Source organism: Podarcis raffonei, chromosome 1 (genome assembly GCF_027172205.1).
Source record: "Podarcis raffonei isolate rPodRaf1 chromosome 1, rPodRaf1.pri, whole genome shotgun sequence".
NCBI lineage: Eukaryota > Metazoa > Chordata > Lepidosauria > Squamata > Lacertidae > Podarcis > Podarcis raffonei.
Window position 1 is genome coordinate 95,763,541 of NC_070602.1, and position 27,169 is coordinate 95,790,709.

At 39.4% G+C, this 27,169-nt stretch overlaps 1 protein-coding gene across 8 annotated transcripts in view; it reads right to left on the minus strand.

The window, feature by feature from the left end:
- Positions 1 to 27,169, minus strand: part of NCKAP5 (NCK associated protein 5) — a 558,169-nt gene that overhangs the window by 66,825 nt on the left and 464,175 nt on the right. For all 8 annotated transcript variants that reach the window (XM_053405165.1, XM_053405156.1, XM_053405178.1 and 5 more), the window contains 4 exons: positions 26,818 to 27,009; positions 21,529 to 25,295; positions 19,755 to 19,932; positions 16,032 to 16,110 (listed from right to left, as the gene is read on the minus strand). In XM_053405165.1, the coding sequence (XP_053261140.1) occupies positions 16,032 to 16,110; positions 19,755 to 19,932; positions 21,529 to 25,295; positions 26,818 to 27,009 (4,216 nt within the window). The remainder of the gene's footprint in view (positions 1 to 16,031; positions 16,111 to 19,754; positions 19,933 to 21,528; positions 25,296 to 26,817; positions 27,010 to 27,169) is intronic.

The following is a 27,169-nucleotide window of genomic DNA, read 5'->3' on the forward strand; positions in this document are numbered from 1 at the left end:
TCGACTATTTTGTCTTATTGCATTTAAAAAGACCTCCACAACCGTTATGAATAACAGTGGTGAGAGCGGACATCCCTGTCTTGTTCCTTTAGATATTTTTATATCTTCGGAAACCACATTGTTAACTATCAATTTAGCTCGCTGCTCTGTATATATTGCCTTGATACCATTAAAGAACTCTTCTCCTACCTCCATATATTCAAGATTTTTCAACATAAATTCCCATATTATATTATCAAAGGCCTTTTCAGCGTCCACAAACATTAATATCGCTTGCTTCTCGTTCCTGGCATTCAGATATTCCAAAGTGTTAATTATATTTCTTACATTGTCTTTCAGTTGTCTGCCTGGCAGGAACCCTGCTTGGTCTTTGTGGATAATACTCATTAATATCTTTTTGATTCTCTTTGCTAAAATACCCGCAAATATTTTATAATCTGTATTCAATAAAGAAATAGGCCTATAATTTTTAACTTGTGTTAAGTCTGAATCTTGTTTGGGAATTAATGTTATAAATGCTTCTTTCCATGTTTCTGGAATCTCTCTTATTTTTAAAATATTATTCATTACTTCTTTCAATGGAGTCATCAAAACTTCGCTCATTTCCTTATAGTATCCTGATGTAAATCCATCTGGTCCCGGGGCCTTTCCTCTCTTCAATTCCTTTATGACCTCTTTAATCTCGTCAACTTCAATTGGGGTGTTCAGCTTGTCTTTTTGTTCTGTCGGGATCTTCTGCACCTTTTTATTTCTTAAAAATCTTTCAATTTTCTTCACATTATTTCTTTCTTTGTCCTTATATAATTGTCTATAAAAGTCCAAGAATCCTTTCCTGATTTCTTTTGGGGAGATTTTCTCTTCTCCATTCACAATAATTTTGTTAATTGTATTCTGTTCTTTTCTCTTTTTAATTTGCCATGCAAGCAATTTGCCTGATTTATTCGCATATTCAAAGTTTCTCTGTCGCAGTCTTTTAATGTTCCATTCTATTTCCTTATTTATAATAATTGAAAATTGCGTCTGTAAAATCTTGATTTCTTGTTTAATCTTTAAACTGTTTGGTTTTTTAATTAATTTTTGCTCCTTTTCCATAATCTGATTCAGAATTTCTTTTTTCCCTTTTTCCCTGAGTTTGTTCTTCAATGAATTCTGCTGAATGAAGAAACCTCTCATCACTGCTTTGCTTGCATCCCAAACAATGCTAATCTTTGTACCTTTATTAAGATTGTCCATAAAATATTCGGTTAATTTCTTTCGTGCCTTATCCATGATCTTTTCATCGTCCAATAAATAGTCGTTAATTCTCCATCTGAAAGATCTTTCCTCAAATCCTTTTAGTTCCAATTCTATTGGGTTATGATCTGAAATTACTTTAGGTTGAATTTCAATCTTTTGAATTCTTGGAGTCAGTTCATTTGAAACCCAAATTTGATCGATTCTTGACATTGACTGATTCGGTTCTGAATAATACGTGAATTGTTTTTCCAATGGGTGTCTGAGCCTCCAAATATCAATCAAATTACAATTCTTAGTCATTGAGAAAAAAGTCTTTGGAAGTTTCCCTTCTTTGTTTCTTCCTTCTCTTAGTCTATCCATCTGTAGAGAAACCACGCCATTCATATCACCCATTATTATGATCTTCTGATCTACATATTCAAATAGTTTTTCTTCCAAAATTTTGTAGAAATCAGTCTTATTTCCATTAGGTGCATAGATCCCGACAATTATTAAATTTTCGCCTTGCCACTTGGTCTGGACTGCTATAATTCTCCCATCTTCATCTTTAAAGAGTTGTTTGGCTTCAATTTTGTTTTTGATATATAAAACAACACCTCTTTTTTTCTCTTTATCCGATGATATAAATTCATTCCCTAGTCTCTTATTTATCAAAATTTTCCTGTGTCTTCTTGCCACGTGCGTTTCCTGCAAACATATAATGTCCAGATTTTTCTTCTTAAGAAATTGTTCGATTTTATTTCGTTTTCTTTTATCATTCATCCCATTAATGTTCCAATTCCATAGTTTTAACGCCATCTTGCAGTCGAATTAAATAATTTTATTTGTTTGCTTATAATCTGTCTTCCTTTTCTGCTTCCTCTTCCTCTTCCTCACCTCCTTCTTCGTCTTCTTCTTCTTCTTCGGATCTTTTCCCCTGCTCCTCTTCCTCTTCCACTGATTCTGACTCATCTCTAGGTCCTGATCCTCTTCCTGCTCCTGCACCCTTCACATCTTCTTCTTCAACTTGTAATTCCTTGTACCTTCTCGTAAATTTCCCAATCTCTTCTGGGCTTGTCAACCTGCGTTTTTTAGTTTTGTAGAAGAAGGAGACTCCTTCCGGAAACTCCCATCTAAAATCAATCTTATTTTTCTTAAGTATCTGTACCAGTGGCTTGTATGGATCTCTTCGTTTCAACAACCTAATCGGTATATCTTTAAAAATAATTATGTAATTTCCATCGATGTGTAATCTTTTCTCTCTGTTCCTCTGTAGTATCAAATTTCTCATCTCTCGATCTTTAAATGTAATTAAACAATCACCTGGGAATTTCCTTGCCTTTGTTGTTCTTACTCTCATTCTGAATGCATTTTGTACTGTTTTTGCCACATCTTCCATTGGTAGTTCCAGCCACTTCGCAATTTCTACTATCAGCTTCTCTTTGATATTTTCATTCTGCATTTCCGGTACCGATCTCAACCTCAGGTTAACCTCCCTCTGTCTCAATTCATTCATGGCAATTGTATCTTTAATTTCCTCCTGGGATTTGTTAATTTCTGTTATTTCCACTTTCAGCCTTTCTTCCTCCCGCTTCACCTCCTTCATCTCCAATTTAGTTTTTTTCAGGCCTTCTTCCACAGATTGTGTTCTTTTAGACACCTCTTTTATTTGCCCTTTCAGTTCGTTCACTGTCTCGTCAATTTTTTTATCCATTTTCCCAATTTTGTTATCCACTTGTTCCATTTTCTTATTCACTTGTTCCAGTTTAGTATCCAAGTTCTTTTCGCTCTGTTTAATTTCTGCGAACATTTTCAATATTTCTGCTCTAAAGTCAGATTCTTGTTTGGATGCTCTCCTATCAGTTGGCGTTCCCCCCTCCATCCCTTTCTTTTGTTGGTGTGTCATTTTAGTTCAATATCTTTAAATATAATCCCCTTTTTCACCAAATCCCCACAATAAACTCAAATTTCAAAACTTAGATTCAAATATACAATAAATGCATTAAATATTTAAAAGAAAAGCATGACTTATAAACCAAAGTTAGTCCAACTCTTTCCAATATCTCAGTCACAGATGGAAACCAATCTTCTTGCCCCCAATCGGGCTAATCCTTAATTCAGCTTTCCTTTTAATTTTTACAATTATAATCCAAATTGTAGTCCAATTTATAATCCAACTGATGTATTGTCCCTCATACAAATCCAAGTTATATAATATTTATAGGAAGAAAGGGTTGTGGGTCTTGTCACCAAGCTGGTTTAGAGTCCAAATTTGTAATCCAAAAGAAAATGTTCTTCACAGCCCAAATATGGCCATCTCCTCTTCCACTGGTTATTGGAGTCATAAAAATAAACAAAGTTCTCTGCTGGCAAGTCGGCTTCTTTCGCTCTACCACAACCCAAGAGGAATTTTCCGTCCAGAGAGTACAAAGGAACTGGGAACTGTCAAGGTCGCATAAACCAAGGATTTTCTAAACAAAGACAGTTCAAAAAATTTTCCACTGGCCAAGAAAGATCTCAGAAAAACAAGTTGTAGTTACCAGTTTCTACCACTAGGGGCCAAAATTCAATTAGAGAATATGGTTGATAAGTCCCATTTAAATTTTTATACAATTTAATAGAAGAGATGCAAACAAAAGAAAGGTCCAAATATATTAAATCTCAGACGTTGGGGTTGTGGCCCTTTCAGATTGCCCTCTATCCGTAGTATCAAATGCTGTTTGTCTTCAGGAAAAAAAAACAAAAAACAAAAAAAAAGTTCAAAGACCGAAGGCTTCTCTTTTAGCTCCTCCGTTCCATCGACAATCTCAAAATAAACCCAGATACTTTCTGTTCTCCCTTATAGCATATAACTTAGGTTTCTTTAGGCTGGCAAGATACTTCAACTTTGTTTCAGAAAGTTTCAAAAAGTTTATAAAAGTTATGGGAGAAACGGAAACAGTAACCGCTAGAGGCAACTTACTTTCGCTTTCCTGCTCTGCTGTATCGCTGCGTCAAAGCTGATCCCAGATAAAAGCCGAACTCGGAAAAAAAAATTCTTAATAATCTGGAGCTTCCTTTAGGTCCAAATCTTTTAATTTTAGTCCAAATAGGTCCAAATTCCTTTAATTTTGAGAGCGGAGCGCTGTTCCTTGCAAGCACGGGGCTTCGCTATTCGAGTGCAGCAATGGCTTCCCGATAGCCCGCTATCCCGTTCCGCCGTACTCTTCACCCTTTTGGGGGCTACCTGACGGCCGGACGGGCAGTTCAAGGGCACTGCCGGGAACCTGGGGCCTCGGACACCCTCCAGAGGCTTTTTGGGGGGTTACTGCGCCCTGTAACACCCCCTTTCCACCCGAAATAGCTGGGATCTTCCTCTCCGAAAAATCCCTCGCTTGCGACAAGATCGCGCTCCACCGGAAGTCCTGCCTATATCGGTTTCTAAAGGTGTTGTAACCTTCCAACAGTTTGACTTCACCCCCAAAAGCACACTCCTCCATTCTCTCCTGAGACGTATGGATGCCACCAACATGTGGTTTCTAACTGAAAAGTATATTTGGAACACAAAAGCCTGGTTTGCAGTCACACTAAACCAATCCTAGCTTAGCACAAATGTGCAGGCTCCCAGAGAGGAGATCAGTATCATTTTGCTCTTGAACAAAGCAATGGCTAGGCTTAGTGTGTCTTCTGAACACAGGCTTGTGGTTTAGCTCTCTCTAAACTAACTATGAAGTGTGACCAATATTTACCCTGTGGGAGAATAAAGCCACGAGTCCAGTTTTGGATGGCACAGTAGGTCAAGCCTTTACTTTGCTCAAGCACAGCACAGCAGCAGAACTACCAGGGAGGAGCAAAATGTCTGCAATCTCTTCTCCAGGAGCACACATTTGTGCTAAGCAGTGGTTTGGCTTAGTGTGACGTGCAACCCAGGCCACAGTTACAACTTACAGAAACCCTGGAAGAAGGGAAGCCTGAAACAACAACACTGCATAGAGAACATATTCCACCATTATGATTGGCCAAAAACATGGGGGAAGCAAGCAACAAAACTACTTGCAAGCACATATATTTCACTGAACTTAATAGAACATAATTATGGATAGGATCTTGCAAACAAACAGAAACACTTTCCTTTTTGAGAAAAAGCAAAACAGGCTCAATTACCCAACGTTCAAATAATCAAATGGTACAAACGGGTACAATATCATTGACTTATATCACATTACTATGTACAATCAGCTCTTCAAGTGCTTATCAGTTAGGAAATACACATACATATTTCCAGACATTAGTCACTATATCATCTGCATCTAGCTTAAAGAAGATACTAGTTTTTCTGGAATCCTTGATATCACAATACAGTATTTTAGCTTTACATAAACGGAAGGTTAAAAGTTTTTTTTTAAAAAAATACTTTGTTTAACAAGGAAGTTGAGCTAAATGCTATTGTGTTCTCCTTAGTGGAGGGATAACTAAACTGCATGCCACAGTAATGCTGCAGAAAAATTGGCAATTAGACAAGTGCCATGTGTACTATCTCTTAGAAGCAGAAAGCAATTATTTGTCTCCGCCAGACTGTGACGAACAGTAACTTGACATTATTTAAAAGATACTAATGCATGGTAGATTCTTATTATTCAGGGAGGACAGGGTTTTATATAATCTTCAAGTTACAACGATTTATTATTACATGTGTATATGCCTGAAGTGCAGTTATTTCTATATGACACCATTTCAACAAGTCCCTGTTAACTATGTCTATCCGAAGAACTTTCAGAGTTTAGCAAACATCCAATCATTCCTAAAACAAAGATGATGCCCAGAGTGGAGACTAATTTTCTATCACATAAAGATTAATTGTGCTTTTATCTGCTGAATATGTACACTTTTTGTAAACTGTATTGAAATTGATAAAAGGATGACTATAAATGATTTAAATAAATAAGATTTTTTTTAAAAAAAAATGAAGGCTGACTTTTAAAGCAAGAAGATATTATGCTGCATTTCTTTTCAAAATCAGACCTGTATGTTGATTTTGAACCATTATTTAATGTTCCCCTTTAAAAAGTTGATAAAAGGAGGATCGTTCTTTAAATGGAAAGACATATAACAGATGCTTTTTTTCAGGCATTCAACTACTTCCATGAAAAATGTACTGGCACGTATGCTTCCAGTGTCAATTTTTCGGTTACATTTCAGTTCTCTAGTCCTCTCTTCAAAAACCATAAAGCGGTGACTACAAAGAATGATGTCTGTGTATACACATGCTCTTGTTAGGTTTAATACATTTTTTTAAAAACCAGGTTGTCTCTCGGATGCCTTAGGAAACAAGCCTTCCTCTGGAAGTGCTAGAAGACGTGTGATTACAGGTAACATTGTGCACACATAAATGGCTGCTGAAAAACTTGATCTGCTGCCATTCTTCTTATCAAACTGCAACACCTCAGAATAGATACCTTTTTTTAAAAAAAAGAAAACCATATATATATATATCTATATATATATATAGATATAGATATAGATATATAGATATATATCCCACACAAAAAAGAGAATGGAAATTGATTCAGTGCTACTGGTTTTATCTGACAGTGTTTTCACAGCTGGCAACCTACTATATGCCTGCAAAGACATTTAGGGGTTCTATAGATTTCTTTGGATGGCAAATGAGGAGATAAAGCAAATATCATTCCTTTATCTGATCATGTGTAAAATGAATGGTTCAAACACTACAACAGTGATAAGATGATTGCTAAATGATTCTTCTCAATTTCTATCAAAAGGGTTGATGGAAGAAATTAAGACTGACATTGATAAGTTGCATTCTCAAGCACTGTGAGGTTTCATGATGAAAGACTACTTTGGGGAGGGGGCGGGAAGTAGAAATACATCTACTGCACGTAGCTCTTTGTTTCACATGGGAGGAACTTTTGGAATTTCCCCCCCCCCGTTTTCTCTCCCTTGCCAAATCAATGCCTTTCGGTTCTAAAAGTAAACCTTGCAAGTGTGATCTATTTGTACTCTGTCATTCAATCCCATTTAGTTTGTTGCACAATTCTGCTCTATCTCAATAATTCATTAAAGCACTCACCTAATCTGACTCTGGTTTTCCAGTTCTTTCTAAGGCGAACATTATTTACTCAAATATGTCAAGCTTAATAGAGACATTACAGTATGACACGTGCCAGACTTAATGCATAGACCCCATTAATCATATTCTTTCCTTCCATGAAATGCATCTGGCTATATTTTTTAAGAGGATAGTGTGAAACCTAAAAAAAAGAGTCTAAACCAGGAACTGATACTCCTAAGTATTGGCCATGCTGGCTGGGAGCCGATGAGAGTTCAGGTCCAACAACATCTGGCAGGGGTGGTGGTAGCACGTTTCCCCATACCTAGTCCAAATAGTAAAGTAACAACAAAGAATAGTTGTTGTAATACAGTTAACAAGTATAATCATACATATAAATACTACTATACTTGGGTCTCAGGTTTCATTTAAAAGCTGGTATAGCATAGTGGATGGCTAAAGTTGGGAGGTAGGTACTTAAACCTGTGGTCATGTATGAACTCAGTATCATTTCTAAGATCTGTAAAGCTAATATGCAGTGGGTAGAACTATGATTTACTATGTAAGGATTAGGAAATTTGAATAATTGAAATTATCACCATCATCACCACCACTATCCAAATAGAGTCAGCTGCATCTCAGTTGTATTGGAATCAATGGGACTGCAGTTGCAACTAGCTTGCCTCACTGATTCCAGCAGAACTTAGGTTTCATGCAAAAATTATGGTCTAATGAATTACACTTTCTGAGTAGGTTCAGGAATGTCTTGGATTGCAAGACAGGCACACTGTCTACCACTCTGGGCTTTAGGCTTGTTGTTCTTGCTGTTCCTGGAGGTCTGGAAGCAACTGTATAAGGTTTGGAATCTTGTGTTGTGGCCATCAGTTTGTCTGTAGGCTCACAGAGTGTAGTATCACATAAGGCTGTCAAGTCCTTGCGGCCTCTTTACAGCTTAAGTCCATGCTGGGTTTCTAGTAGCCCAGCCTCCGCCTACAAAGATGTCCCTTCCAGGTGGTGGTACACCCTTAAAGCATCCAGCATAATGGAGAGGATTAGGGTGGTAAGAGTTGTACCAGGTATAAATGCTACTGTCCAGAGAGGATCCTAAAGGTTACCTAGCTCAGGCATAAAGTATAGTGAACTCAGTTCTATGAGTGCAAGTTCCCATGTAGCCAAAACAGTACCATTCATGTGAGAGAACTGGTCTGGCAGAACTCAAAGGTTTTCAGAAACAGAAAAACCTTTAAACACACATCTAAGTTGGGGAGTGGCCACAGGATGTGGCTGACTATTGGGAGTGGGTGAGGAACTCAAAAAACCTGGGTGGTCGGGAATGGAAGAAGGCATATCTGGCTGGCAGGCAAAGGAACATTCTACACTCTTAACATTTTGATGCAGGCCCCATTTATGTAAACTAAGAGTGAATCCATTTATCTATTAAATTACAGTGCTTGTAGCCCACTTTTCATTGAATATTTTCAATCCCAGAGCAGGGCACAAAAGTAATAGAGATAAACGGAGCAAAAACAGTATACCAAAATCATATGAACAGGTCCAGTGAACAAATTAGCAATTCTACCCTAAGGCAAACAAGAAAAACAACAATGAGGACAAAAGCTATCATTTCCAATTTAGCCAAATACCTAACAAATACGTGCACAACCAATGGTCTTATAGTAACAGTTCCCAGCCCATTTTTCATCTATAGCAACCCCCTCTTTCACACACACAGAGGGGCCCACTATATGGCTTTTGAGCAACTTACCACCTTACACCCTCAGCCCCACTCTCCAATCCACCCAGGCTCTCACCCTGAATGGTATGAAGAATGGTCCTTAAGCATCCACAGCAAAGGCCTCCCACTTCTTGGTTCATACTGACTACAGAACAGAAGGCAATCACAAAAGAAACGGAGGGAGGCAGTGATCCACAGCTGGAATTTTTCTCCCCTTCCCAGTCCTGACAAAACTCATGGTGCCTAAAACTACTATTGGGAGGGACCAAAAGGTGGATTTTCTGGCTTCGCTCACCCTTACCAGATGTCAGGGATGGTTCAGCTGCAGTTCAGCGCAGAAACTCAGGGATGAGCAGTAAGGTTGATTCTTTATTCAGAGAAACAAAACCCAACAGAGAACTCCACAGGCAGAACTAGCCTATTGAGACCACTGACAGAACTGAGGATCTAAGCCTTCCACTTCCTCCTAAGGCTCCCCCCCAGCCGGCTGCCTACCCAACAGTCGCAAACTCCTTCAAGGAGGGGCTCTCTGTGCCTTTTGTTCTGCTACATGTAACACCCTTCTCGTTCTTGGGGGCAGAGGAGGATGGGGGAAGGAAACAGTGGAACTGGCAGGTGGCTGGGGATCTGTCACAGCCTCAGTCTCCTCTTCCTCCTCAGCTGCCTCAGTCTCACTTAAAACTTGATTGCTCAGCCTCCAACCTAGCTGCACCCCCTTCTTCCTCTGATCTTCCTCCTGCATCCCACTATTATTTTCTTGGCTCAGAACCTTCCCTTTTGGGGGAGGGGGCTGTAGCTAGACTGAAAACCCAAGGCTTACTGGTTTTTTTTAAAGGATTCCATTAATAAAATCCCCCTACCAGCCCAATGAGGACTGGACATGCGCAGAATGCATGTGATATTGACTTGTTGTTTTAATGGTAGTAGGGCAGAAAACTGTGGAGAAATGAAATGGAGAGGCTGAAAACAAGGAGAGGCGTATTCCATTCTCCAAAATTTGTTGTAGTTCTGTCATTCAAAAATTGTAAGCAAATGAGCTACAACTGGCATTTTAGACAGCTTTGATTCCTCTGGTTTTTCATTGATTTTGTACCTGTCTAGTACTATGACTTGTAACTTAATCAAACTTCTAGGTTGGGTACTTATTAGGTTATGCTGAATAGACAGATACTTATTAGAGAAAAATATTGACACTGTCGTAAGTGTGGTCTCATAAGAAATAAGCCTTCACTTGCATTTGTGAAGGTAGGATTATAGCATTAAAACTTAAATTCACCAATGTCTTTATTACTTAATAAACACCTGGGTGGGCAGATAAGGACTGAAGAAAGACTGTTACATTAATTTAATATACAATCATTGCCCATTTAATGTTTCTGTTTAAATGAGAAAGCTATAGAGAACTGAATGAGTGTAATGCTGAATTAATCAGCATTAGAACTAGTGAACGAAAATGCTTTATACAGATTTTGTTGCCATAACCAAAGCACTTTAAATGCTGAAACTTCATTCTAACTCTACTGCTTATAGCCATTATCTTTACTAAGCATTCTATCAAATAATACATAAAAACTCTCTTATCAAGACAATTCCAGTCTCTCATTGAAATTTATTTTTTCATCACTTGTCTCCCTTTCTTTATAAGAAGCCCAAAGATGGGGATTGAAAAATAGCCTCACCACTATACAATACCAACAACCCTCAATTTCAAGAACATTTCAAGATCCATTGAATTCAGCTCAACATTTTCACTAAATAAGGATACCTACAATAACAAAGGTATACGAAAAGAGAGACCTTTCTTTTCTGATCAGATTGCTTTTAAATTAAACTGCAGAACCTTTTGCAGAGTTGTTCTTGGAAAGCGAAAAATGATGTTATAAGAAAGTGCTTGGCTATAAGCTAGATGATTATCAAGAACTTTAATGGACTGGAGTGCCTGGATTCAAGACTATAAAATAAAATCTTCACCTTAGTGTAAAATTCTAGCACAAAGAACTGTATTTTTCTGTGCACCCGAAGAGTGAAGACTCAAAACACATGGAATTGGTGTAAATACCGTAACTTTAGATGCCTAAAGATGCAGCAAGACATTAGTGGCAGTAGGCGTGGAATTTGCATAGAGAGCGTAGGACCCGATCTTGGGTGGGATTCACCTAATGAGTGCACAATGTCTGCGCAAAGACTTCCACAAGGCTTTCTCACCTCTCTTCTTCCTGCAGCCCCCATTGAGTTGCGAGGGGGGAGGTCAGAGGAACCTCCAAATTATCACATGGTGTAGTAGGGGGGCGTCATTCCTTCTGGCAAGCTGAAATGCTTGCGCTGATGGAACATTTGTCTTAGTGAGACAATAAATTCTTCCAAATATTTCTTATTTTGTAAACCACTTAGTAAACTGTCTTAAGTATTAAATTATATATATATAAATATATTAAGCTCAGTAGAGCTTATTCTCACGTGATTGTGTTACTGTGTACAGGATTGCAGTCTTGCAGTGTTCCTCCTACTTTAGCTCTGGCTGTTGTTATCCCTGACTCCCCCTACCAATAGCTAACTTTCTCCCTGCCTCACCAGCCTCAATGGGCAACAGCTGCCACCCCTGGATTATGCTATAAACATTTTTGTAAGACAGTAGGTACACAGAGGATGGGGAAGAAGCAGTCAAAGAGGTTCCCTGATATCCTTGCTTCTGCAACTCAGCAAAAGAAAAATGCAACTGAGATAATTACTTGTAGCATCTTAATATATATACCAGATTTTATAAGATTTCTATGCATATATACTGTGTGCATGAATGGACCAAATAGCCAAGCTGAACGCTGAATATGATGAGAGACAGAGAGACGGTACAGTACACAGATGGGAAGTTAAGAGTTAAAAATTATGTTCTGCAATTTCTAGATGAATAACTTCAGCTGTGTTGCATGATGGCTTTTCTGTAAGTCAAGGTTTCCCCAGCCGTAAAAGTATCTTGTGAAGGTGCAGTGCTCAAGATAATATCTTATATGTTTATTGATATGTATTACATTGTCTTCTCAGGGTCTTTTAAAAGAAGACTCATCCAAGAAACCATTAACTTATTTAAATCTATTGGCTTGCTAAGAGCACTTTTGAACAGAATATAAAGTAACTGGAACATGCATGACAAGAACTAGGAGTACTTCACTGTGATAAAATACCATTGTGCCAAATAATACCATACCTGTAGTCCACTGGCTATTATTTAACTTGCATATTATCTAACTTTATAGACCAGATACCCATTTGAGGATCTTACACTGACAATTGTTAACAACTGAATCTCTCTCATTAAAATTATTAGCTTATTAATTTATTTACAAATCTGTAAGTCCCGCTTTCATAAAAATATAGCTGGGTAGAGTACAAGGATAAAATCAACAAAAGATCCATTAAAACATCAGTAATAAACACCAATAAATACACATTGGGTAAAAGAAAAAGAACAAGCATGTTGTATTTGGAGGGAGGGAGGGATGGTTTCTGAAGAACCTCTACTGGTAGGGGCAGGACCTGCTGAACTAAATGCTCTGTCTTTAGTGAAGGTGAATCAAAACTCATGAGTGTTGCTGAGATCAGAGGATCTCAGCAACTGAAGAGGAACATAAGGAATCAAGATAGTCCTTAAGGTACTTTGAGCCCAAGTTGTGATTTATGGATTAGCACATGGGCCTTGAACCTGGTCTCTGTACTTGCTCCTTCAGAGGGAGTGCCACCTTCTGAACAGACAACTGACCAACTTCCTGGACATCAGAACCACCCACCCCAAAGGCGTCTTTCTCCCCAGAATTCAAACTCCATTTGTTGACCCTCATCCAGTTCACCACTGTATCCAGGCACCAGTCCAGGGATTGCACGTGTATCCTGAGCTTAGTGCCATTAGCATAGTTTCCCCCTACCCTCACACTATACACACACATTCCACTTTGTTAAAATGTTAGTTTGCACAGTGAAAAATTAGGTGGCAGTGGGGAGGAGAGAGAGAGAATGGCTCGTTAAAATGTGAGTATGTAACCATTTATCATAATAATCTTTAAATTACAGTTTCGAAGCACCTTCTGTGATTGGGAGGAAGTTTGAAACAAAGCACACAAAGTCATATCAGCTGGAGCCTGGCACTGAGAGAGAGATTGCTGTGAGCTGGCAGCACAGATGTTTTCATATGGAGTATAAGCAGGAGAAAACGAGAACAAGACACAGATCCTCACCACAAACATTTTGGTTTACATTTATGCCAACACTCAGCCTCCCAAAATGTGAAGTGTGGTACATGAATGTATTTGCACTGCCATCTCTTGATAAGAAGGAAACAATAAAGAGCTGAGAAAAAGAGACTTACAGAGGAATCGTAAGTGTGGGAGAAACAGGGGAAATGTGCCTGTTAATTTTCCTCAACCCCTCAGCAGCTTTTGATATTATTGACCATTGTATCCTTCTGGATAACATGTCTGAGTTGGCGGTGGTTCCAGTCCTACTTGGATGGCCATTTTCAGAGGGTGATGCTTGGGGAGTGCTTTTCAGCTCCATGGAGCCTTTAATGTGGAGTTCCTCAGGGCTCAATTTTATCCCCTATGCTATTTAATATTGGCAGTGGAATGGTCTCCCTCGAGAGGTTGTGGACTCTCCTTCATTGGAGGTTTTTAAGCAGAGGCTGGATGACCATCTGTCATGGATGCTTTAGTTGAGATTCCTGCATTGCAGGGGGTTGGACTACATTACCTTTGGGATCCCTTCCAACTCTATGATTTTCCAATTCTATGATTTTATGATTCTATGAAACCACTGAGTGGGGTTATCTGCAGGTCTGGAGTACATTGTCAGAAATTAAGCTGGTTACACACAATTCTACTTCTTCTTTAAATCTACAGGTGAGGCAGTGGAAGTGCTGGACCATTGTCTTGCCTCAGTAGCAGACTGGATGAGAGCCAACAGACTGAAGCTCAATCCAGATAAGAAGAGGCACTGTTAGTGGGTGATTTCCTAGAAGAGATGGCTGGGAGGTTGCCTGCTCTTGATGGGGTCATACTCCATCTAAAGGAGCAGGTATACAACTTGGGAGTACTTCTGGATCCTTTGCTGATGCTTGAGTCTCAAGTGGCTTCAGTGGTATAGAGTGCCTTCCATTAGCTTCAGATGGTGGCCCAGCTATGCCCCTATTGGGGCAGGAATAACCTAACTTCTATCTATGCTCTGGTAACCTCTAGGTTAGATAACTGCAACACTTTGATAACATGTAGGGCTGCCTCTGAAGATGGTTTGGAAACTTCAGCTGGTGCAGAATTCAGCAGGTTGCTCATCAGGGCAAGACAGTTGAACATATTATACTAATCCTGGCCTGACTGCACTGGCAACCAATTTTTCCCCAGGCCCAATTCAAGGTGCTGGCTTTGACCTATAAAACCTTGTACAGCTCAAGACCACAACACCTCAAGGACCACTTCTCCCCATATGAACCAACCTGTACCCTGCATTGATCACCTGAGGCCTTCTTCATGTGTCTCCTCTGTGAGAGGTCCAGAGGGTGGCAACAAGGAAATGGGCCTTTTCTGCAGTGGCTCACCATTTGTGGAATGCTCTCCCCAGGGAGGCTTGCCTGGCATCTTCATTACCTATCTTTAGACACCAGCCAAAAACCAAGCCTTTGGCTGATTAACCTTATATGATCCTTTAAATGTGTTTAATGGTTTAATAGTTAATGGTTTTGGGTTTTTTTGCTTTCGTTTTATTATGTGTTTTGGGTTCTCCTCTTTTATTTTTATGTTGTGAACTGCCCTGTGATCTTCAGATGAAGGGTAGTATACAAATGTAATAAATAATAATGATAATTTATTCTCTGATGTCAATCATGCTAAATAGTTTTGTAAATAGTATTAGAAATATATAAGCAGCATAGTATATGCAATCATTTTATGTTCTTACATTTGAAAATACTATTCAACATCCTAATTTATATTCCCATGCACCTTTCCTCTACTGATGATTCATCTTGGAGTGCACATAACCAGGGTGGGGAACTGGATCTGGCTGGAAGGCCAGATCTTTATCTCCGCTATCCTCTGTTGCCCAATTTGATAGGCGACAAGAACACCCACCTGCCAGTTGCCTGATCGGTGCTGGGAACTTGCCTTCAAAACAGCTGATCCTTGGTCACAGAGAGGTCCTTTGAAGCCCTTCAGAATGCAACTAGTATTCAGAGCATTGGAAGAAGAGCTTTGAATACAAGCTGTTTTCTCCAGTCCCCTCATCAGCGCTAGGCAGTTCCTGATCCCAGATGACTCTCAGTGTTTCAGCTGTGTAGCACTCTTTTCAAGCCCCGACCACCAACTGACCCTCAGTGCTTGCAGACCCTGGGCTGCGCTTTGAAGTCGTGACATTCAGCTGATTGACGGTGCCTGCACTTTCCCCTTTTGGCCCAGCTGTGACTTTACCTGTCCCCCAGCACACATTATATACAATGTCAGGTGTAGGGTAGGTAGCTGTGGTCTGGCCAAAATAACTGATAGGACAAATGAGAAGGCCTGCAGAGACTAATTAGCCACATGAGCTGGAGGTTCCCATCGCTGGCATGTATCATCCAACTTGGTAAACTGGTATGTTCAAAATGTACTGCTACAATGATGCACAAATAACATAGCACTAAAAATCAGGATGAATGATAGCACTGTACTATGTAATCATAGAAATTAATGTAATCACTGTACTATATGTAATCATATAGGATTACATTAATTTCTGTACTGAGCCATTGAAGGAGAAGTATCTTGTTCCTATTTGCACAGATATCTGGTAGGCCACTGCAAGTACAGGCTGCTGGCTGGCTAAGATCTTTGGCCTGATCCCCCAGTGCTGCCTGCTAAAATATATAGAGAAGAAACTCATCCAGTTTTACCTTTAGTCTAGTGTGATTCAATGGGATTAATTGTACATAACTCTGTTCAATTGCACAGACTACATAATGTACTCAGAGAATCTAAGCCACATATTACAACATTTTAAATTTTTTGTTGATGTTACCTATTAAGTGGCTTTGACAAGTTGAGTCAGCGATGGCGTTCTCTTCATCTTCTTGGAAGTTTTCTGTTACCACTTTGATCTGTGTTGTAAGGGGGGGGAACAGTAATTGTAACTGCTTGCATATCTCTCTTTTAACAGAACAAAAACAGTGTATTTCAAAACAAATCTGTTTAACTTTTAGTATCTTTGCTATCACCCTTTACTATCCACCTTAATGCAACTCCCACGTAGTACAGCTTGCACAGCGTCCTATTATGAGTGACGTTTAAATTGTTTCTAGATGCTTTGCTAAGAACAATACGATGCAACTGGCAAGAAAAATTAAGTCTTTGTGCGAAGCTACGAACATGAGTTTGACCAAAATGTGGGAGGCAGTGGAAGACAGGAATGCCTGGCGTGCTCTGGTCCACGAAGTCAGACGCGACTAAACGACTAAACAACAACGTGATACAATTTCTCAAAAAGATAAAATAATATTTATTTTTTTAAATATTAAAGAAATACATTAAGTTCTCATGATCCTGTATTTTTCTTCCTTCTCAAATGTTGTATCTTATTAATTTATGTTAAAGAACTGAGGAAATAAAATTAATGTGTCACATGGCATCTTCATTCAGTGCTGCAGTCACATAATTCTGGCATCTTTTCCACATCTATATAAATAAAATGAACTGCCACCTCCGCTGTCACTACCACCTGGGCTGAAACAGATTTTGAATTGAAAAGCTGTTGAAAGAAAAAAGGTTAAGTACTCTCCACTCCATTTCTCCACTCAGCTACCAACACTACCTTTCATCTATAACTGGTTTGCTGCCTTAGATACTATTTTGTCAACCAGTGGTTTAAAGGTGCATGGGCAACTTAAATACTTTGACACCCAAGGTAAAAATATGTGAAGAAAGAATGAGCACTGCAATCCATTGTGCCCTTCCTATTGTACCATATTAGCTTCAACAATGTGGCTCAGTTCTAAGTCAAGCAAGAATGCTTTCATTATGGCAGTCTGATATTCTACTCTCACACACCTGGCTTCCCAAGGTGCTTTTCCACCTTGGCTGTGGTATGCATATTAAAACTAAAACCACATTGGCTTTAGTTTGGGGGAGCATAGTATCTTTCCTGTTTTTCACAAAATACTCAATGGTTAGGTTCAAAATGGGGCTATTTACGTAAGCAAATGAGCAAGATTTCCAGCAAAGTCCTTGTTTTGCACACCCTGTGCAAACGATCTGTTCCAACGATGCTAATGGAACATGTTTTTCTTAAAAATGTATATAAAAATCGCCAGGAAACCATAGTCTGAGATAAGTGTTTAAGTGATGGCATAATAGAACCCTAAGCCTTTAATTAACATGCTGAAAAAGAAAAGACTTAATTCTATGGTGCATGAAAGATACACTTTTGAAAACCCACTTTAGAGGAGCATTAAATGTAAAAGGCACATTTGATTTTTCCATTCAGATGAAATTTAAGGCATGCATTCTTTATCAACTTTTGCAAGTGTTAGTTACTGGTTTGACCCTCATCTCTAAATGTGCCTTGTATTGTTACAGTGTAAAAAGAAAAAGAAATCATCTCTGCTCAGGGCTTTTGAAAAGGTTTGTGCTGTTTTTCTCAAAAAGGCATGTCCCCCCCTTTTTTTAGGGAAAAAAGAATGCACAATGGGAAATGCTACCACATGCTAGTGTTTTCAATCACAGCTATCTCTTTTTACTGAATTCTCTGCAACGTGATTCAAAGTGAGAAGCCAGTAAAGGGAGAAAAGGACATGAAGACCAGGAAATAATATATGCATTTTAAATGAGATTGAGTAGTACCAAGTTTAGAGGACAAACTGAAATTCCCCACAATTCTGTCATTATTAAAAAAAACACACAACAGATTCCAAAACACAGATTATAGGCACTCATTTTTCTTTCAACCCAAATGGCTTCAACATGGTAATGCAAGCTATTTCATTTACAGAATAAAATCAAGTATTGAAAAACCCACAAAGATGTAGCATATAATATAATCCAATCTTCAAAAACAATGTCCTAATAACACTTTGATTTTCAGCTTAACAAAGTGCAGTCTGGAGAAGGAAAAGGTAATGCCTTTGCAGCGTGAGTAATTTGTCCTTAGAAGTTAAAGAGAAAAAAATTAACATTTCTTCATTATTTATGTAGATTCAGAACAATCTTTGTACTTGCCCGATAAAATGAAGTGTGTTTCTTGAAGATATACTTAAAGTCCTAAATGGCTATTATTGTTACATTTGCAAAGACTTCACAAAATGAGACAAAAACTTCTGCAAATTACTGTGCCATTAGACAATAATAAGGAAGTTAAAAAAGAAATTGTAAAAGCAGCATGCTTAAAAAAAATACTTCTGTACAGTGAAGATATACCCTAAGCTGTCAGCACCATATTAAATGGGGCATAGTTAAATTGAGTGGCTGTGATAAGGGGCTCTGCTTTGCTATCAAAGTTCTAGATCAGTTGGATTGAATTTCCTGCATATTGCACATTTCCAGACTTTCATTCTCTCTCATTCCTTTCAGTGACATTACAAGGGCAGACTTAGATATGCTTATAATTTGTGGTTTTATAATGCAGGGGACATCTACATTTTCAAAGAAAAGATGATACTATAGAAGCTACATGCTACAGAAAGGGGGAGAGGGGAAAGGGGGGAGAGGGGGAGGGGAGATAGAAAAAGTTTTCCAAAGCATATGGATTCAGAATGCAGGTTCTGAGATGTTTTTAACAAATGACCTTGTATATCTTCTAGTTAAAGCTTGCTTTACATGGAAGCACAAATGCTTGCAGACATTTGCCTGACGTTGAGAGCTAGCCACTGATACTTTTAACCTTAAGCACCCTAAACATCAATACTGAGCTAATAGATTTTTCAATTCCCATCATGAAGGGCTTTGAAAATGTGTTTTACCTTTAGAATATATCCCTGAGAAATATGTAATTACTTCACAATTCAAGCTTCCTCGTAGAACGCAGCAGCATGCATGGGATGTTAATCACTCACCTTTTCCTTTTTTCAGAGCAATAACAGAAGAAGCTTAAAAGAAACAACTATCCAATGGTGTTCTTAGGGCTAACCCAGATGTGACATCCAACACAAAGTTTTCCCACCCCACACAAACTGCCAGTGCTGGAGACCTGATTCAGATTGGGGTCCTGGTGTGTGGGGCAGTGTGGTGGTAGAAGAAAGGCTACAGATCAATGGTAGAGCACTTGTTTTGCAAGTGGCAGGTCTTAGTTCCAACCCTGGCATCTCCAGGTCCTGTACGCTCCAAGAATAGGCCACTACTATAAAGCACCTTACTTCTAGATATGGAAGGCCTTATATCACAGAGTGAAGGATATGAAGCAAGGCTTAGTTTTCAGGGAACAACCAGCAGGGTAGTTGATATATCCAGAAGGAATGTCTGGGGACATGTGGGTCTCAAGCCATGGAACAACTGAAAAGGTGAAAACTAGGACCTTGAAGTGGGCTTGAAAGTACAGGTAACCAAGTGCTGAATATAACCAAAAAGGCTGAATATGTTTCCATCAAATGACAGCTATGGGCATTAGTATAATCGGATTCCCTAATCAGGCCATCAGATGCTGACATTAATCCATCGTTCCCCAGCAATGACAAGCATATTTCTACCCTGTGTTGGAGCAGTAACAGTATGGGAAAAAAGTAAAAATTAAGGACAGCAGGGTCTTGTTACGTACCACTGCATCATTTGGTATTTCCATATCAGCCTTTGTTTTGCTGGTTTTCTTCTGGTTTCCTTGAGTGCCAACAGAGTTGTTGGGAAGAGAAGAGCCCTGGGAGCCGCCCTTCGACACGCTCCTGTAGGAAACATTATGTGATCCACTTTCTGTCGGCTGGGCTGCTTTCTTATCAACTCTGTAGGTGGAAAGTGATTCCTCTGATAAATTACATTGCCCTTCTTCAATCACTCTACTTACACCATTCCTTTAATGTTTAACGTAACCTCCCTGCATCTTTCTCCCCGTAGACCTGTGAGTGATAAATGTTTCTAACTAGCCTTGATCAAATCTGTCACTTGCAATTTCAGGTACTATATCAATTTAGTCTTTCAACATATAATGATTTATATTAAATTTTCTATGACTGGGAGGCAAATTGGAAAACACACTGAACCATTATTGCCGAATGTCTTTGTGGTCTAAGGTGGCCATAAATGTACTTAATTCTGGTTGGTTGCTGTATGTATTTACTAACAATTAACAATAGCAAATTTTAGAAGACCTTAAAAACAAAACAAAACCAGGCAATGCATTTCCTCCCATACTGCTATGCCTACAGGGTTTTTTCCTAGGAAAAAAAATAACCTTCTATGGCTTAATATTTGTATTAGCTTTTATAAGTCTTTCTATTCTTTAATTTCAGAGCCCACTGACCTGGTTAACAAAGAGCAGATACAAATGATCGGAGCAGCCATGTGGTATAGTTTTTACTGGGCTATGCTATTCTAGGAGGCAGGTGGTAGTAGAGGGGTTTCAATTCTGAATGCATGGCCATATGCTTTTAAAAAGCTCTCTTGCTATAAAAATAGTATGCCACGGAAAAGTCTAGGCTCCTTGACATCCTACTCTCTGACATCCTAATATTGTCTTATTTTTCACAAAAGGAATGATCATTTTACAGGTATGGTGTATCCAGTTATCCAGAATCTTGAAATGATTTATTCATTTTATGTTCTATATCCTAATTTTCTACCTCACGGGCATCAGCACAAGTAGCTGCAATGGAAAACAGACAGACAGAATAAAAGCAAATAAATAATAAATAATAAAAAGCAAATAATAATAAACAAAGTGGACTAAATAACAGAAGAAACCACGAGAAAAGAGACAAATTAAACAAACCATTTGTCTGCTGAAATCCTGTGGAGCTGGGTGGTAGTACTGAGGTGGTATAAAAATGCTGCTAAAGTGGGAGTTGAGCTAATCTCACTAAGGAAGGAACTTCATATCCCAAGTGCTACCAGAAAGAAAGCTCTCCCTTGTGTCATCACCAGTCAAATCCCTGGGATTGACGAGACATGGAGAAGGCTGTGCAGATGCTAGGCCATAAAGGGTGTTACAGGGCTCCTCATCTACAGCTGGAATCTAGAGACAAAAGAGAGTCAATTTGTGGAAAGTTTGTGGGGTTGTGTTTTTTGGGGATGAGCAGCTTGCATGCTCATTGCAAGGTGCTTCCAGCTACTGGGCGCTCCTTGCAAGTTACTTTTTAATGTCAGCAGGATTTTATATAGCAGCTTGTGATGTGCCATAGTAAAAGGGATGAAAAGGGATGCTGTTTGGAAAGAGAAAACAGCCACATTGTACATATTGTGAGGGCATGCTTGATCGTGGCATAGTAAAGTGTGTTCTTTGTGCTTTCCTACTAAAGAAACTAAGATGGGAGTTTGAATGAAATGAAATCTACATGCCTTCACAATATCTATATCTCAATCTACATTTCCAAAAACCTTACCTGTGTAAAAGCTCTTTCATAAAGCTGTCTTTTCCTGAGTGTGTGGTGGCAGAGCTGTTCTTTTGTTCGCACCCAGTTTGGCTGAGGTTATTGTGTGTGGCTTTTGTCATTTTTTTCCCTTTTGGAACACTGTCTAAAATACCACAATTCAGAGTTTTCTTATTTATCTCGTTTTCTGCTTCACAGTGCTGTTCAGTCTTCTTTTTGTCTTTTCTTTTTTCCGATTTTGTTTGCTTGCTTCCAAAAGCTAAACCCTTCGGCTCTTTCTTTTCTATTTTTACTTTAGAAATATCAGCTTTTCTACCACTCAAGGCTGGGAGCTTACTCTTTCGAAAACCAAACCAGCTAGCAATAGAAGGCCCCCCACTCTTTTGTTTAGTCTCAGTGGTAGGGCATTTGCTCTGCCCTTGTTCCTTCTGCATATTTTCCTGGATGCACAACATGACTTTTTCTTCTATCGTGGGCTGTAAAACAGATGAAGCTGAAACCTTCTCCAAGGCTTCAGATGCCTTTATGCAGGCTTCTTGCAATACTACCTTGCCTGCTTCGTGTTTATGAGGAGATTGTGTGCTGTCCAGATTTTTCTGAAGTGGCAAAATTTGTTCTGATGAAATACTAGTTGATGACTCCAATGCCATTTCTGCTTGTGTAACACTTTTTTTGCTTACTGGTTGATGCTTTGAAATTTCGCTGGCCTTTTCATCATGGAAAGATTTACTTTGGACATCTCTCTGAGATGGTGATTTGTTGTCCTCAGTTTTTGAAATGCTGCAGAATAAATCCCCCTTTGGAGACATATGGAATGGTAGTTTGCTTGGGCTACCAACTTGACTGCTGGAACTACTCATGCTTGCAGAAGAACCCTGTCTAGAATAGGAAGTTTCTGGAACTTTTGTCGTGTTTGAAACCGTATCTGACATCACTGCTGAACCAGGAACAGCTCTGACTTGTAATCCTTCCACAGCAGAGTTCTGCCTCGTTAAAGAATTCCCTCTTTCAGATGTGTTTGTTATGATCTGGGTCCGAACTTTTCCTAACCCTTCTGTGGAAGGTATAGGTGACTTTTCCCCTGTGTGAATACTGAAACTTTGACTTCGGGCCTTTGCTCCATTCATACCAAGAGCAGGCTTCAAGTATGCCTTACTACTAGAAGAAATGGATCTCTTAACTAACCTGTTTTCCAACCCATCTCCTCGTTCTACTAAGCAGCAAGTCTCAGGTGAAATAGAGGAAGCTGGATTCATACCAAGATCCCCAGCAAAACTTTCTTTTATTCCATTCTCAGCATTCCTTAATTCAGTGTCAGCTACGTCTATGGTGGTTTGAGCTAAAGATTCACCCTGCCTCCGTTTGGATGAATTCACACAGCTTTTGGAAGCTGCATTCATACTGTCTTTTTCCTGCTTCCCTGGTATAGTGGAACTCTTTCTTAGGAGCTGAGGAGATTTTATGAGTAATTTAAGTCCTACAGGCAGATGTGGTTTCAGACTCTTTTCTGGTATATTTCCAGCATCACTTCCCTGAGACAACAGTGATAATGGGGAGTGATTAATCTGAGGCAGAAAAGGTTTCCCAATCATTGCTGGCTGACAATCTGGTGATGTGGAGAATCTGTTTGGAAATTTATTTTTCTGAGGTACTTCAGTGTCCTTAGGCAGTAGTTCATTTTGCATTAGATCTGTATCTTGTGACGTGCAGTCTGGGGACACATCCTTGGAATTACGTTCTATATTATTGCAGGATACTGATTGGTTTGAGGTTTTAGGAGGAACTTTCTTTGTAAACACTTTGGGAATGACTTGGCACATTGTGGAGGGTTGCTCTGATATGCATTTGCTTTGTGTAAACACCTCTCCTTTCTCATTGAAGTTATTTAATTTGACTTTAGGTGTTGAAGGGAGCTTGCTAGTTGACATTCTATGCACATTATGAAAAATGGACATTGAGGCCGTTTTCAGTGGTGACATGACTGGACTTTTTACTGTCTCACTGGGAATGCTTGCTCCTGGCTTATAGGGTACAGGTGGTGAATATTCATAGTTTGGTCTTATCAATAGTGACGTTGACCTGCCTGGAGGAGGTGGTGGTGATGGAGATCTAGCTTCTACAGCAGGCAAATCACAATGGATATCTCTAGTAGGTGGTTCTTCACAGTCAATTGACTCTATAAGATGTTGAGGCAATGAAGTTGATTCTGGGACCTGATTCTTGGGCCAATCTGTTCTGTCAAGCATTTTAGAATTTTGCAGAGGGTGCACCCTTGAAATAAGCAAATCTACTTTTGAATCAGTATTCTTAGTGGGACTCTGCACTTTTTTGAATCTTGAACATTTTACAGATTTCTCCAGTGTCATAGGACAGTGTGATGATGTGCTAGTGGAATATTCATTCACTGTGATATTTGTTTTTTGTGGCGAGAACTTATCTCTGCTCGGAATTTTTGTCAATTTTTGGTTTTGGTTACTACCTGCCTGCATACAAGATGGAGACCTAGGCTTGGAAGAAATACTGCAAACTGGCTTCATTAGCTTTTGCTGTGGGATGTTGTGAAACATGGGTCTTTTGGGGATTAAAGGAGACTGACTGTTGCATGTAGTAGGGTCAACTGCATGCTCATTCTCTAAGTTATTTGGGAGAGTCTTTCTCTCAATTTCATTATCAGGTGCTTGCAAAATGCTGTAGTTCTTAGCTTCCATTGCTTTTTGGAAATTAACTATTCCCTGAGGTAAACATTCAGTGTATTCTGCATTGGGCCCAGTACATGAGTGGTTGATTGAAATTTCATTTCTAGTTACAGTGACAACTCCAGATTGATGTGAACTGAATTCAATAGGTTTGCCATCTTCAGCATCAAATATAACAGTAATGCATTCTTCTGAAGAAGTCTTCTTTATAACTTTTTGTTGCTTAATGAAATTACATGCCTTTGGCCTAATGCCCGAGTGAGTGAGTGCCTGACTTGCTTCTTTTTCTGAAGATACATGCTGGCAATTTTCCTTCTTTACACGCACATCAGAATTCTCTGTGTGCTTGTCAACAAAAGGAGTTAATGACAAATCTGATGGGCTTTTTTCATCACTGCTTTCTATATGTAATTCGTCCAGGATTTCATTGTCATCAGTATCTGAAAGGTGTAAATTAAGGTCTCTCCAGCTTATGCTAGCAAGACTTTTATCTATTTGCAACACAGGCAGCTTCACATTTGTGCAAGATTTTCCTTTTGACTGAAATTCATTGACAAAACTAGTCAGTTTTTCAGGTCTCTCTTTTGAATTAAAATAAGAACCTCTTTCTGGCAAGTGCTTTCTATCAGGCTCCCAACCAAATAGGCTGTCAGAAACGCTGTGAGTTAATTTATTACAATAGTGCCTACAGTCTTTGCTCGGTACTTCATACAGCAATGCTAAAGATGAAGACTCATCATCCGCATCCTCATGTGAATCTGAATCATACACAAAGTTTTTCTGGTGATCAATGCAAATGGCCCCCATTTCCTCTGGTGTGCAATGTACCTCTTCTTTATGACTGCTGCACTTAATGCCAGGGGAGTATATTCCTTCATTAGAGTCCATGCAATCTTTGTATCCCCATTTGGATATAACAGAAGAAGGCGGTTCAAGTAATATTTTGCATTTCTGTAACTTCTTTAGCCCTTCCAAAATGTGGTTTTCCTTGATACGAGTTGGAGGTAGATCATCAGCAGGACTGGAAAGGTTGCTGGGGAGCGAAGAACCAATGCTTATTCTTTTATCCCAGTTCACTGACGACTGATTTTAAAAGAAATAAGAAAGAGTTATTACCACAGAAATTAACAAACATTACTAAAAAAACGGACAATGTTGAGCTAGTGACTTCTCTCTCATCCCTATGGTTGTACATTGTATAACCATGTTAAAATGGCCACACTGTGGAGCTTGAGAAGGCCTATGGTTTTTATAGTATTTTTTTTTCTACAGATAGTTCTGTTACAATGCTATAATAAAAAGAGGACCTGGCATACAAGGGATCAAGGTCTGCAACCCTCCAGATGTTGTGGGACTACATCTTCCATCAGCTAAAACCACTGGCTATGCTGGTTGGGGCTGAAGGGAGTTGGTAGTCCAACAACATCTGGAGAGCACTGTGTTGGCTTCCCTTGTTGCTCTCGTCAATTTTGTGTTCGAATTATGTGGCATTACATACAAATATCTTAAAATATTATAAGCTACTAAACTCATCCTGTGCGCCTCCATCTGGCCCATTTCCATGAGGCCTAGGAATGTAGACTCTAGCTAAAAGATTGCTTCTGTTGCTGGAGGTGCCTACAATGTACTTCATATTTCAGTAAATATTAATAAGAACAGGTGTGGGGAGTGTTAACAAGAGGGGTAGTACCTCTGGTGGGGGACACGCTGTGCTCCTAATGGGCTAGTACCTCCACCTTTGGTCCCCACCCTGTACTCAGCTCTCACCTGTAGCTCCTAGAAGCTGTCTGCATGCAACAGTGGCCACACCCCAGGAAATTGCTTAGATTGACCAGCTAAACCAGGTGAGGGTAGCAAATGGGTCTCAAACCCTCAGTGAGGCAGGCTCGGGTGGATTGAGTGGACAAGACCAATAGTGGGTCCAGTGGTCAAGAAGGCGGTTTCTGCACATATTGTAGAGGCAAGTGAGGGGGCTCAGGTAACTTGGAAAGATAGCCCATCAAGGAGAAGGAAAACTCTGATCCTAAACCTCTGCTGTTTGTGGGATATATTCGGGCAAAGAAAAGGCAAAGGAGTAAACCCTACACAAGTCTGGAGTGGAGTCCCTAAGATGGTTGGATGACGCCTTGTACGCCTCCTCCTGGCAACTCCTGCAGCTAAGCTGGTGCCAAACGTATTGCTCTGCTTCCCTCTGGACCACATCAGCAAGGCTGAGAGGAGGGTCTTGTTGTCTGGGCTGCCCAAGACCTCCCTACACACTGCCCAGGCTTGTGCCCCGAGGAGGTCAATTTGGTGCTGCTGATGCAGTGGTTCAACTTCATCCCCAGAGGTGCACTCCATTGCCTCTTGAGACAGACTGATGCCAACAACAAAATAAGAACAAAATAGCATAAAGGCTTGCTGGATCAGATCAAAGATCTATCTTGCCTAGCATCCTGTCACACAGGTGCCTATTTGCAACTGTGAATGTAAATATATATTTATGAAGTGTGTTTTTGATAGTTTATTTGCTGGTGTTGTGAGCTGCTTTGAACTGTTATTTGGAAAAGTGTCACATAAATAAACTTGATGACGACAATGACAATAAATGAACCTATTTCATTACCCTTTTACTGCATGCCTTCCCATCATTCCAAGTGTAGGAGGAGCCACTGGAATATTCACTGCAGGCACTTGACAGAGAGAGCTCACTGCTGCTGCAGCTGCTTCGAGGATAAACTCGGTGAGGCCCTGTCATATTTAACTGGCTCTGGCACTTCAAGGCAGGTACTCCAGATCTGATATTCTGCTGACATTCCTAAAACAAGAAAAAGAGAGAGATTGCTTTGTTTTATGGGTTAAAAAAATTCCATACCACATTCATATAAGAAAACAAAACAGAAGCCCACATTTGCTGTTCATGCTGATATAATTATTGAATGAATATGAAAACCACAGTGCTCATATTTCTTACCTAT